The 14,773-nt window shown below is 35.0% G+C and overlaps 1 protein-coding gene across 9 annotated transcripts in view; it reads right to left on the bottom strand.

Moving 5' to 3' along the window:
* The window catches only part of Herc1 (HECT and RLD domain containing E3 ubiquitin protein ligase family member 1), a 205,579-nt gene that overhangs the window by 86,352 nt on the left and 104,454 nt on the right, over positions 1–14,773 (bottom strand). For 7 of the 9 annotated variants that reach the window (XM_023712424.1, XM_023712425.1, XM_023712431.1 and 4 more), the window contains exons 23-27: positions 13,014–13,353; positions 12,438–12,558; positions 10,548–10,599; positions 2,829–3,097; positions 411–626 (exon numbers count right to left, since the gene is read on the bottom strand). In XM_023712424.1, coding sequence (XP_023568192.1) covers positions 411–626; positions 2,829–3,097; positions 10,548–10,599; positions 12,438–12,558; positions 13,014–13,353 — 998 coding nt within the window. The remainder of the gene's footprint in view (positions 1–410; positions 627–2,828; positions 3,098–10,547; positions 10,600–12,437; positions 12,559–13,013; positions 13,354–14,773) is intronic. The other 2 variants (XM_004628831.3, XM_023712430.1) reach the window with 1 other exon arrangement.

Raw genomic sequence — 14,773 nt, 5'->3', positions numbered from 1 at the left:
TTGCCAATTCCTAACTGTAAAATCTTTCTTATTCATAAAGCAGTATTTCCTCTCTAAGAATGTAACATAAAGGCGGCACTTTAAAAAATTATAAAAAGAATCTGAACAACTAGGTAACACAAACAAATCTGAAAAGGTAAACACTTTCCATGGCCTAATCTCTACCTCAATTTACATCTAGTACTATATAACCTGGTGAGGTGTTAATAAAACTGAACTGGAAAGTATTATGGCTCATCTAATCTTAACTACTCTAGTTAAGAAGCTTAATCAACAAGATATCTTGAAAAGGTTATTTTAAAACCTTTACATTTTTAAATCTCAATCACAAGCACTACAGCTTCACATTATTACAATGTCTTTATAATAAAAACAGTTAAAATCTGAGTATACCGCAAGGTGCTGCCTACCTGGTAGTGATGCAAGCGGCCACTTTCTCCTTTGGCTCCTGCGTGCCCAACGGTGCCTAAACCAAAGCACCCTGCAAGGAACTGCAGTCTCACAGATGTGAGCAAGGTGGACGACTGAAAGCCTGCACTCGACCTGCTTCCGGTCAGCGAGAGGCTGCCTTTTTCCTCCATTCCAGACAACAGAATGAGGATCTGGTGAAGTGCTTCCAAACGAAGCTTGAGAAGAAAAATATTTTAGAGTTTGTCACTGAACTCAGATATAAACGAACACCGTACACCACAATCTATTATTTAGCACAAAAATTCTGAAATTTCTAAAGTAATCTACTCTGCTAACTTTTTTATTATTGCTATTTTTTATATCAAGATAGCTTGAAATTTCTCCAAGCATAAGTCTGTATTTAAAAAGGTTACAGAATACAATGCAAAAAGCATCAGACTTAGATAGTTTCTGTGCTGGGGACTGACTCAAGCACGTGCTCTACTCCAGGCCTCAAAGATTTGGAGAAAGAAGATGTGGTATCAAGGCCATCTTTATCTTTGGTCTTTGAAACACCAGTTAATTTAAGAACCAGTTTTTTTCAAGTATAAATGAGACTAAGGGTATCTTTTTTAATGAAGCCGTAGAACTTCTGTAAAGCTCACAGGAGATGCAGCTGAATATTTCAAAACTGTAAGATAGGGTTCGATCCCTGGCACCACATGCCGCACTGACCCTGGCCCCAGGTGCGCTGAGCTGGCCACCAAGTCTGGGCACAGTGGCCCACATCTGTAATCCCGGCACTGGGGAGGCTGAAACAGGAGGATCACTATGAGCCCAAGCTGTGTAGTGAGGCCCTATATCAAATACATTAAAAAACAAAAAATAAAATAAAACAAAAAACCTGTAAGGTAGTATAAGAAGTAACAACATTGTACAAAATGAGTATTTTCTTGGGGTCGGGGGGTAGTACCGGGGATTGAACTCAACCCCCTTGCACTACATTGAGCTACACACCCAGCCTTTTTTTTTTTAACTTTTGAGCCAAGGTCTCACTAAATTCTAAGTCATCCAGGCTGGGCTTCAATTTGAAGACTTTCTGTCTCAGCGTCCAGAGTGCTGAGATTACAGGCCTGAGAATGAGTATTTTTTAGCTCAAAATTAAGAACTACCTCAGAGATATTTTTCTGTGGTTCTCTTGAACTTTTGCTTCTATCTTCCTTATCCACTACAGACAATCCACCATGGTTGTAGATCAGTCTATTCCTCTTCTTTTAAAAATATGTTTTAAATAATGTTACATTTACAGAATAGTTCTAAAGATGGTACAGAGAGCTCCTGTATATCCTTCATCTACAGTCCCTTAAAATCTATAACTGCTGGGGATATAGCTCAGCAGCATAAGTGCCTGCCTGGAAAGGTCCTGAGTTTGATCCCAGGTACCAAAAACAAGTAAGTGGAAAACCTTCTATAACCCTGGTACATTTACCAAACCAATAAATTAACACTGGTACGTCAACATTAACTAAAGTACAGATACTATTTAGATCTCACAGTTTTTCCATAAGGTCCCTTTTCTACTCCAAGACTGGAGGGTGCATTAGTCTTTCCCTTTTCTCCTAATTTCTACATGTTGAAACTGCTGCTCTTGAGTCTCATAGAAGAACTCTAATTTTAGATTTTCCTGATTGTTTTTTCTAATAAGAATGGAGTTACAGATATGTAGGAAAATGCCACAGAGTTAAAGTACCAACATGTTATATCAAGAGTACATGATATCAATATGACATATTACTGGCATTAATCTTGATTATTGAGTCAAGATGGTGCCTACCATGTTTCAATAATGAGCAGTTACTACTTTTTCCCTCCCCATACTGTTACAAGCTAGTCCCCAAGTCCAGCCTATCAAGGGAGGGAAATTAATGTTTACCTAGTGGAAGGAGAAATCGGAAGTCACTTGTGGACATGACAAAACCATTGCGATCAGTAAATATCTGAGGGAGGGGACTTGGCGGCTATCCAAACAGCCCACAGCTCCTTCAAATTTCACTCACCAACTTAATCATTCCTCAGTGCATCTTACCTGCAGCAACCATCAGTGTGGGGTTCTCATCTGACCTAGAGGTCTAGTTTAAATTGGAATAAATGGGTCAAATGGAAGCTCTGAGAGTCAGATCCCTATGGTCGCCAACCAACTGAGCCTAGTTCCCAGGAGACAGGGGAAGGCTTATAAATAGAGCATCTTATTCAAACAAATGACAATTTTTAAATATATTTTTGTCCAGTTAGAACAAAATACCATGCTACTTTAGTTAAGAAAGAATGTCAAAATCCTGGTGAAAGGAAGAGACAGAGAATGGAAGAAAAACAAAAGCTTTCCCAAGCATTGAACGGTTGGTTTCAGAATCTCATGGGAATAAACATCAAAGACTTACTTCTGCTCTCAACTGCTGCTGCTCCATGGCAATGATGGAAGCCTGGGGACTCGTAGACATACTTTCCTCTGGCTCTTTAAAGCCTGGGGCATTCCCCACATCTCCACTCACAAAGCTTACAACATTTTCAATCAAAGTGTGAACTCCCAAAGACTTGGTAAGGTCAAAATCAGACTCAAAGGAGTAAGAGGAGTTGTATAACCAGTCTCTGCTATGTTTCAGGCGGGCCCAAGAGTCACTCAGGGATTCCAACTGACTGTGCATAGGACCTACACACAAACAGAACAAACATGTCAATGGCAGTTGAGTAGAGCATACATGATGCCACTAGATGAGGGCGGAGCACTGCCATTAGGCCAACTGGTGGGAAATGGATACTCATGTTTGAATGCACGCATGCATTAAGTGAATCTGAGCAAAAGTGCTTTGATTTAAAAAAAAAAAAAAGAAAATAAACAAAAACTAGAGCAATGTAAGAAAATAAAGGGAAAGCCCTGTTCACATACTAGTGTTTCAGTAAGCGCTTTAGCAACACACCGCCATGAGAAAAAGAAAGGCAGAAGCTGGTCTGAAAATGCTCAACTTAAAAAGCTCTGCGATATCAAACCAGACCACTATGTATAAACAAAAGGAATGAGCTACTTAGGATATTACTAGTAAGACCTACTTGAAATAGGATGTCATCCAATTTAACATAATCATTGCAAAAGGTAAGTTAAAACTGCATAAAATGTCTACAAATCTGCAAAGAAACATTACCAAAAAGTGCACACAGAAGGGCAAGTAAACTTACACAGGACAGCAAGCATACATAGCACCCCTGGGGTTCACTAATAGCACTGCCTGTCTTGTGTGTATATACTGCCGTTGGTGAAACTCCCATACGAAGGAAGCAGTTTCACAAACAACATACAAGATTTACTGCTTGTAAACTAACAAATGGTACCATAAATGTAATGCCATATGTTATCATATGTCAGCATAAAACTGTCCAACTCATATGCCAAGATAACTTTTAAATAAATATATAAATATGCATGTCCAATTTTTGTACAACTTTGCTTTTTAACTGACTTCTGGTGTATGAATTTAATTAATTAATTAAAATCCTTGGTTCATAATACAGTCTCATTAGTGATCCATGTATGGCCCACTTTTATACTTATGTATTTATTTGTAATACTTAAGAACATAATAGGTAGAAAACTAACAATAACTTGTAGCAATTTGTTTCTTCTCCAACCCATCTCTTCCTGTCTCCCTCTAAGGTTTTATTATCCTAAAGCCTAGGTTCAATATTCTCCTGTTTGCTCTTTGTTGGTTTTTTTGGTTTTGTTTTGTTTGGTACTGGAAATTAACTCAGGACCTTGCATTCGCCAGGCAGGCACTGTGCCACTGAGCTATATCTCCAGCCCTCCTGTTCATATTGCTAATGAATACTGTTTTATCTGTATACCGAAGATGAACAATGTTTTAGTTATTTTTACCTCTCTAAAAAAGAGCTCAAGGGGCCGGGAAGATGGCCCAGTGGAATAAGCGCTTCCCTGACAAGCGCAAGGGCCTGAGTTCAATCCCTGGTTCCACAAAAAAATAAAATAATAATAAAACAGAGCTCAAATCTGTGTAATCCCTTTGGACATTCTCTTTTCATTTAATATAATACTGTTAACACTCATCTAAATGACTATATGTAACCATGGTTCATTTGTCTGACTGCTATACAATACGCTATCACATGAATATACTAAAAATTTCTCTATTAGAAATGTATTTTAAGGTACCCAACAAAATAAGTTTAACAAAAATCATTTTTGTAACATTACTAGATATAAAACTTTGAAAAAAATAAGTAAACATGAACGTCCCCAAAGAAAACATCTGAATACAATATTGAACGTATAATCTTATATAATTACTATACTGGTGTCAGTAAAATCTCTGGATTTCAAAATCAGCCTCAAAAATTATCAGAGAGCTAATATTATGAACATTAATATGCTATTTGGTATTACATACACACTAACACAACAAATTACATTGGCAAAGAATATATGGCTTAACTGCCTTCCATGTTTTAGCAAAAATTAAGATTAAAAATGTTTTCAGTTTTACTGAAATAAAAAAATAACCAATCTGAAAAATCTTCTCAAATTGTATATATAGCAGAAGTCTTTCATAATAACATAGAAAACAATAAAAATCCAAACAATGTCACAGATGCATAATGTATTAAATTTAAAATATTTTAAAAATAAAGCAGAAGCTAACAACAAGAAATAGTTTTCATTTTCTTAAGCACTTCAAATTCAGAAGCTGTATTTAGCCTTACTTTACAATGACAGTTTGTGTTGAGCTTGTTTCACTCAATATCAAAATTTCAGAATAAGAAGTTCCTTGTTTTCAAATGCTTATAAGCTACATCTCAAAACCAAAAATATTGTGCAACGAACTAACAGCTAAACCAGGCTCAGGAACTTAAAGATCACCTAATTCTATTTCCTCAAGGGAAGAAACAGGCTCCAATTTCTTCATTTTACTGCAGGTAGTCACATATATTTCTGTCATTAATCAACTCACAAATCATTGATCCACAGAAATTTTAAGTACTTGGCTACATAAAGATTCAATCAACCAACAGGGAAGTACCTTTGTTTACAGCAAAACATTCTATGAAATAGCTAGACACTGCCCCATCTAAATCCTCTCTACAATTTCAAGCTGAGGCAACGAACTTTTTCTGTAAAGAGAGAGTAAATATTTTTAGGCTTTGTGGCTAATAAGACCTCTGCACAACTATTCAACTCGTAATGTAAAAGAAGTTAAAATAATGAGTAAACAAATGACTATGGCTGTATTCCTGGTTTACAAAAACAGATGTGAGGCTAGGTTGGCCTACTAGTTCTAGTTGCCAGCCCTTAATTTAAAGGATGAAATTTATGATGTACATGACTCAAGCAAAACTTTGTATGAATAAACTGTAAGAAAGAACAGGAAAGACACTGTATGAAAGCATTAGGATAAAATAACTTTCAACAAAATAATTAGTCTGACATCAAAAATATTTTGAAATACAATACTTGGAAATATGAGAATGGGAGAAAAAAAGTTTTAATCTTTAAAGAAATCATGACAAGCTAGTAGCTTTGGTTTGCTTTATTGTTTTATCTGCGTATAGGAAACATTTGTGAAAAGAATATCAAAAGCTTCTACACAGCAATTGAGATTAAGCCCAATTCTTATTTGATATTTATTCAGAGTCACCTAATTCATGAAGAAAATATAAAGATCAACAAGAAATTTTTGAGATTGTTTACTTGTCCTTACAACTTTGGTTCTAAATGGAATTTTCAAAATGAACATGGCAGAGCTGCAATACATACTTTATAAACCATAAAATATGTAGGCAAGCTAAAAGGGGAAAAAAAATAAACATGCCATCATGTACTTGCTTGAAGCTCTTCTTTTTTCTGGGGCTCAACTGGCCAAAAAGAAGTAAATACACTACCACACAAAAATCAGAAGACAAAAGAAGAAATTTGATACAGGAGACATTTGCATTTGCCCTTCTTTATATAATTTAATTTGAAATGAACAGATAAAATAGCATTTTAACCATACATATTATACCATAAAACACACATTTAAAAATACTTCTAGCATTACTTTAGCAATAAAACCCTAACATTTAACGACTGGTGTGTGTGGCGAGGTCAAACAATATTTTAACCAGTAAGACTCTTGATACTGCTTGTTGCTTTCATGTCACACAACTTTTGATTGCAACAGCTTCCATTTAGGCTTCCATTTAAATATGAAAACAAAGCTAGGCATGGTGGTCCACACTTGTGATTCCAGCACTGGGGGGTTGTGAATGGAGTACTGCTGGAGTTGAGGCCAGTCTCAGCTACATGCTAAGTTTAAGACCAGCCTGAACTGCACAGTTAGGCCCTGCCTCAAAAATGATAATAAATAAATAAGAGAACTAAAATTAAGTACCTGCAAAAAGGTAGAGAGTCTTTCTCTGAAAAAGCACGTCAATTCGGTATAACTCCACCAAATGTTTTTAAGTATTTGTGATTTGTAAAAGTACCAAAATACCAACACAATGTACCAAGTTTGGTCAAGAATTTTGATAGACTCTTCTAATTAACTGAATTCATATTTATAAAGTGCTTAGAATTATGCTTGGCATATAGAAAATAGCTTATGTCTTTAATAAATATACATTTAATATTCTTTCGGAGGTAGTAAGCAGAAGAAGTATGTGAGGTCTGGCTAGAGTGCACATATTGGCCTCAATTCAGAGCCACAGTGATGCTCCTAATTGAGCCTCCTGAGTAGCTGGAGGCTACCTATAATTTCATAGGTAGAATTTCACAATGACACCTCTCAGCAAGGAAGTCAAGCTAAACGTATGTGTTGACTCTCTAACCTTTTTATAATATTTGCTTTCTTAGACCAAGAGTTTATACCAACTATGAAACCTTAGCTCAGTGAAAGGAGAAAAATGAGCAACTGCTGCTCAGTAGCACCAATCTTAGTATTCTTGATTTCAAATACTGAAATTTTAGGCAATAAATCCTCTCAAGAAGGGGCTCTTTGGAGGTATAATATGAGCAGCTGAAAACATATATTTAACCTTTAATTTTCTTATACACCCATAATGCATTTCTTACACATTTAATTTCAGTAGACAGGATAGGGTTAAACATGGTAACCTTTCTCTTAAACCTCTTACCAGGCTTTTTGTGCAAGACCTCCAAGATTAATAATTACAAAGCCATATGCATAAAAATTCTGACATTTCAGAGCATAACAAGCACACAGAAGCATTTTCACTTGGCCAAACATCTGTTTGTCCTTCATGGCTTAAGTGAAAATCAGAACACTCAACAGTTTGGCCCTACACAGTTCTCACACTTGGTACATTCATCTACCCAACAGAAGGCAGGCATGTTACACATTATGGCGTCTGACCCATACAAACAATAAGAAAGAGGAAAATGAAGCATTTATTTTACCATTTTTTTTTATCTTGTCACTATTTAAAAGCAAAACGAAATAAATAAAAATCCCCCCCACCCCTCCGTGGTGAAAATATACAAAACTTTTAAGAAATTCCTAGGGCTAGTGAGATAGATCAGTGGACTAAGCACCTGCTTAGGCAAGTGCAGGGACCGGGGTTCAATCCCCTGCATGCAATGCCAGCCCCAACCCTGGGGCACGCTGAGCAGGTGAATGAGACTGGGCATGGTAGTGCGTGCCTGTAATCCCAGCGCTGGGGAAGCTGAAAACAGGAGGATCACTACGATTCCCAGCTGCGTAGTGAGACCCTGTACCAAATACATAATTTTTAAAAAAAGAAAAAAGAAATTCCTTTCAAACTATAGCCATCTAAATATAATTTCATTGCTGGTTTTTAAAAAAGACATCCATTATAAGACAAAGTTGTAAAATGTATATATTCATTATTTATAAATACTAGAATTCTATGAGATTGAAAGGTATCTATTTTTGCTTAGCTTCTTAAAATAGTAACTCTTCTACTTCTTAGTCACTTGTTTTTAGGAACAAAATCATCATCTATAGTTTTTCCAGGTAATATTAAAACGGGCTGATTATTACAATACTATTTTAAGTGATAGGACAAAAAGTTTTATAACTAGTTTGCCTCCTTATTTTAATTTCTAAATGAGTAAAGACAAAATTTTTTTGTCCATGAGGTTCCCTATTTGATTTTCTGTTTTCAACAAAATAAATTTCAGTAAGTTAATAGATGCTGGTATTATCTTAAAGTTTTTGCAATGTTTGTGGACAAGTTTTTGCAAAGCTTGTTCACAAACAAAATTCAGATTAATTACTTAATATATTTTTATTTACATAGAGCTAAAATTGAGGAAATTTTAGTTTTAAAATAATTATTTAAAAACATAAATAGGGCCAGACATGTTGGTACACACCTATAATCCCAGCACTCAGAAGGCTGAGGCAGGAGAATCACTGTGAGTTTGAGGCCAGCCTGGGCTACAAAGTGAGTTCAAGGCCAGCCTGAACTGCACAGTGAAACCCTGTCTCAAACAGACAAAATATAAATAGATAAAAATAAATAAGTAAAAACAAACAGGAAGAAATTCCAGGATATTAAAATTTTCTTTTGTGTTTTGTTTTGTTAAGATGAGGTCTCACTATGTTACTCAGGCTGGTCTCAAACTAACAAGCTCAAAGTGATCATCTCACCTCAGTCTCCCAAGTAACTGGGGCCACAGAATCACACAACTACACCCAGTTTAGGGCAGTCATTTGAAAACATCATACCTATTCCTCTTGAGTAATTCACACTTAAATTATAAGTGACTATTAATTCAAAGATAATTAATTAAATCCCCTTTGCTTTATTGTCACATGCTGATATTATTCACAGGGAGTAAATCTCAAATTTATATTTTCATAAGTATCATCAAGATTTGGAAAAAAAGAATACTTGCGGCCAAACCACTATCATTTACATGTATAGATATGAGTATTATAGTAGGAAGAGCTTAAAACTCTAGGTTGGATCCCATGCTATGGAGTAAATCTGCAGCCACTTGCTCTCTTGCACTGACATGCATTTATTAATCTAACACGGAATTTTTCACACAACAGCCATGCTAAACAAAATGAGGAAACTAAATCTGCTTGAAAATTTAGCATAATTTCTAAGTCAAGTAAACTCAACTTACAAAAAAATCATAAAATAATATCATATTGTACATTATGTTGACATCATTTAATTTCTTCAATCACAAATACCTCATAAGTTTTTTTAAAAAAACCAAGCAGCTTAGATGCATTATAACCTCATTCTTTTCCTCCTAGGAGAGAAAACTAACATTTTCCCAAGAAAGCTATGAGAAAACATTTTCATTTTGAAACATAAGAGATTTAACACCATGGAAATCTTTATTCATAGTCCTTTAAAAAATGGTCACTAGTGGTAATTTTTAATACTTCAGTTTTACAACCACTGTCTAAATGGTTTTAAATACAAGTACTACTTAATAGAGAATACTTTCAAGAGTTTTAGATTTCTATGGATTTATCTTACCTATTCATATTTTCTATTTGTATGTTTGAAATAACATTTATCAAGATACAGCTTATAACAAAACTCTTGATAATACTATAAAATTGTCCTTCATGGAATTTTCTTTAAATCAGCATTTCATTTATTACATGCTTTATATTAAGAGAACAAAAAGGAAAAAATAATCCCAGCAACTTTGAAAATATGTGTACTGAAGGTAAATGGTCAAAGCCTTCTTGTGATACTCTGAACTATAGCAACTTCACCAGGGAGTAAAAACATGTAAAAATCACACATATGTCACCCCCACCCACCCTATCCCTGGAGAAGACACTATTTCTGGAATTCCAGAAGTATGTAGAAGTGTACTTTCATTAAAAAAAAATTAAAAAAAGCAACTTGAAAATGAGCAACAATGATTAACTCCTAAATAATCCTAGTTTATATATATACTTTTTATACACACACACACACACACACACACACACACACTTTTTTGTTGTTGTTGTTTAAGAAAATGGTCTTGCTTTTAACACTTCTGATAAAATGGTTTTAAACTGTTTTTGGTAACCGCATCTCACTGACAACCAGGCACAGCAGGTAAAGACAGCTACCTAATTTAACCAGACGCTTAGTAGTCTCTTAATGCTTACCTCTCTTTTTGTGAGATGATGCCAAGTCTAAATCAACATTTCGCCTACCACTCTATTAAAAGTAAAAAATAAGTAAAATTTAGTCATGAAAAGTACTTTAGACTGAGACCTAATAAAGTATTAGAATACGAAATAATTTATATAATTAAAGAAATCCACACTTATTCACCAATCAAGTCAAACTAAAAACAAAATGTCTCTAAAATATTCATTGAAAACAGGAACAAGAAGTATGAGCACATAATCCTGAGATACTAACTCAAGCCAAAAAATCAAGGCGCACATTAATTAACACAGTACAGTGGCAAGTTTCTTTTTTGTTGTTACTTCTTTTTAATAAGAAGTATTCATATTTTTATTTTTAAAGAGAATACAAATAAAAAAATTAGAAATAATACTGAATTTTACTAAACAAAAATGATAGAGAGTCAACAATGGTTATCATATTGCATGTTGTGGTCTTCAAATTAGCTGTTCAGATTACTAGATATAAGCATGCAAAATTTCTTTTTTGGAAACTTTATCTTTTCTCTTCCAGTTACACTATAATGTTATTCATACTCTCCAGATGCCTCAGCCCTCCCAGCAAAGATCCACTTGCCAAAATGACTACTCTTGCCTCTATCCTTTTCTTTTCAAAACTTTCAGTACTCTTTGCTAGGTGTTCAGGAAGATAATAGGCTAGTTCACATTAACATAACAATATAATCTTAAGCAAATGGGAATATTTTTAAAGGTTTAAGGTTTCTTAAACATTTTAAAATAGACAACTTTCAAATTGATGAAATGTACACACACCAATTAATAAACAGGGAAGGCTTTCAGGAACATAAGTATACTGCTATATGTAACTGGCAGGGGATGGTGTTAAAAACTGTTCATTCTGCCCATATGTATAACCAATTATATATAAACAAAATATGACTTAAGTTTATAAATTTAGCAGTATGTTCTTATCAATTTTAATTGTACTCTTGCAACACAACCATAAAAGCTGCTGTGTCAAAGTGGTAAAACTAGAGAAATGAGAAAATAAATTCACTTGGAAATGCCACTGTAGAAAATCTTTCATATAAATAGACACATAGGCCCACATGTAGACATTATGTTTTATTATCCTCCTGCTTACATATGAATTAACAGAAATAAGTATATTCTCATTTATGCACAATACACCAAATAGCCCAATTAATAGCTCCTGAAGAAATCACTTTGTCATTAAAAAATTGCTTTTTGGATGGGGACACAGCTCTGTGATAGAGTGCTTACCTAGCATAGGAAAGGTCCTGGGTTCAATCCCTCACCAAAAAAAAAAAAAAAAAAAAAAAATACACATTTTTTTATCATATAATACTTTTTCTCATATAAGAAATTAATCTCAGGACTCAAAACTAGAAATATTTGTTTCTCTTAAACAAATGAGTCATGTCAGGCATGGTGGTGTATGCCTGTAATCCCAGCACTCAGGAGGCTGTGGCAAAGTGAGTTCGAGGTCAGCCTGGGCTACATGATGAGCTCAAGGCCAGTCTAAACTACATAGTAAGATGCCCTCTCAAAAAAGAGAAAAAAAAAAAAAATCAAGACACTGGATCACTTTTTGTCTTTTAGATGCTGTGGGGCATATAACTTTATACTTCTCCTATCTTTGGCTCCACCTCCATCAGAAAACCACAGCATCTACTGAGATGGCAAATCTTGCCTAGGGCTGTTTCCCTCATCTTTTGTTTGGCCCTAACTCACCCATTTACTTTACCTTTTTATAAAGTATTATTTTTACAGACTAAAGCAAATCCTGTGAGACAAGAGGGACATAAGTTACTATAACCAAAGCCTTTTGTATCCACACCTAGAAAATAAAAATCCTTCTTTACTAAATCTAGGTTTACTTACAAGTGTGTAGCCCTCTTCATCTGATTCAGGCTGAGACAAGTCAGATTCACTCCTCGATTTGATCAGTCTATAATTTGGGCTTGCATGGACTAGCCGGCTCTCTGCAGTAAGGCTTTCACTCCTGTCTCACATACACAAAAAAAAGTTGTTTTTGATTTTGGACTATTAGAGAACATAAAATTGAATGGAACTAGTACCACAAAGATAATATACACATACAGTGAGAAGTAATCACAACTACTGAAAGAAAATCCTTATTCTTACCTAAGCACAAAGCTTTTTTTAAGGAAGTCAAAATAATTCATATGCCACTGAATCAGAGGTGCAACTAACTTCAGAAGTTTTCAACTCATGTTGTTCACATGTATGAAAATCTGTGCCTTCTTATCTACTCAGAAATGTACACTCCACACTGAACCAGCACCACTGCTTATTACTACAAATTCATACTTGTCCAGGTGTATTTTCTCTTCCTATCTTTGTTAATTTCAGAAGAACAATGTAACCTTGAGAAGACTTCAAAGTATAAAGGAACAAAGGGAATGGGTAAGGTTTTAAGCTTAGAGCCAGTCCCACCTGGTCATAAGTCCACCTCCTTCAGAGGCACTTGTAGAAGGCTGCTGCAGCTGTCCTTCTTCCCTCCGCTTTTGGAGCTCATCAATCACAGGACTTACTCCTAATATTAACAGGGCACAACGGTGGATCACAGAGTTGCAGGCAGCCGTGTACACGTCCTGACCCTCAGGTAGGTCTGCGCTGACCCTTCGCTCTTGCTGGGACTGAGGAGGTGGATCATCAACTCGAGCCCCAGGCCCTGCCCCACTGTTCATTCTATCTCGGTCTCGGCTACGAGCTACTTCCCGGGCTGAGAGGAAACACTGAAAAATTTCTGTAACATGCAACACAAAAACAAGGTCTTAACACATGGGGAGAGAAGAGCAAAGAAAATAATAAAAATAGTCAAAACATTACTGAAAGAAGAAAAATTATTTTTCAGACATTAAGTACAATGTAGTAAATTAAAGTCATATCAAAATATATTAAAATATATTACATTTCATAAAATTATAATAGCAACATTCACCTATCTTTACAGAATTTAGACTTGGCTGACTCTATTGTGTAGGAGGTAAAGACAGGGCATCTCAAAATATGCCAAATCAGATGTCTTTTATACACCAAGACGAAAAAATAGCTTTGCTTACCAGGGACTGGTAATTGGGGCTACAATGAATCTTTGAAGCAAAACTTAGCTTCCACTAGCTCTAACTGCTCCTCCCATCCCTAATATACTTCTTAGTACTGGCCCTAGAATTTATTTCCCTGGTCAAAATATCCATTTGTCCTGTCATCCTTCACAAATTAGTTCTTTGTCTAAAAAATATATACACATCATGTTTGGGAAATCTACTACCTATCTTTATCATATATATATATATATATATATATATATATATGTATGTATTTAGTACAGGGTCAGTGCCTGGGGCCAGCACAGCATGCAGTGCCTAGGATAGAACTCAGGTCCTTGAGCTTGCCAGGCAGGCACTTAGACCACTGACCTATCTCCCTACCCACTACCTATCTTTAGAATGGAGTAATACCAGAAAATTGCAAGACTGTTATAAGAATTATGAATTATTCTGTGTGAAGCATTTGACCCAATGCCACAATGGGTGTTTAAAAATCATAATTTAAAATGTATTATTCCTCATTTTTATAAAATTTTGAAATAAAAAAGTATTATTCCTTGGGTGTCTATTATGCTTTCTTTTATTATAACTGACAAGTTTATTGGCTATTATGCTTTCTTCTTCTTTTTTTTTTCTTTTTTTGGTGGAACCAGGGATTGAACTCAGGCCTTTGCGCTTGCTAGGGAAGCCCTTATTCTACTGAGTCATCTCCTGGCCCTTGTGTTTTCTTCTTTGGCCTTTAAAATCTTTAAAATCTAGGAGCTTCTGACTCAGTTTAAGTTCAGCTACAAAAGTTCTCTCAGTTTTATTTTAAAAAATACAATTATTCTCTGTCCTCATCTCCAAACTAGTTTTCTCTCTTTGAACCACATAATTTTCTTAAGTAGTTTTGTTTGAATGCTTCAAAATTATTTTTAGAAGTATGCAGAACAAACAAATTGATAACAAAGTAAGTGTCAAGGTAACTGACATATGCAGATAACCTTAACACCAAATGCATAGCTGGCCATAATATTTGAGGCTATAGATTGAATACATACTCTAATTCAGAACAGTGAAATCTCTCAAAAGATATTAATAAATGCTTGAAAAGCTTCACCCTTTCTCTTTCAACATATAAATAATTACATTTAAAAACTATCT

The sequence above is a fragment of the Octodon degus genome, unplaced genomic scaffold, assembly GCF_000260255.1.
Source record: "Octodon degus isolate 3935 unplaced genomic scaffold, OctDeg1.0 scaffold00026, whole genome shotgun sequence".
In the NCBI taxonomy this organism is placed as follows: Eukaryota; Metazoa; Chordata; class Mammalia; order Rodentia; family Octodontidae; genus Octodon; species Octodon degus.
Note: the sequence above shows the minus strand (reverse complement) of the source record. Positions and strands in the feature narration are given on the sequence as shown.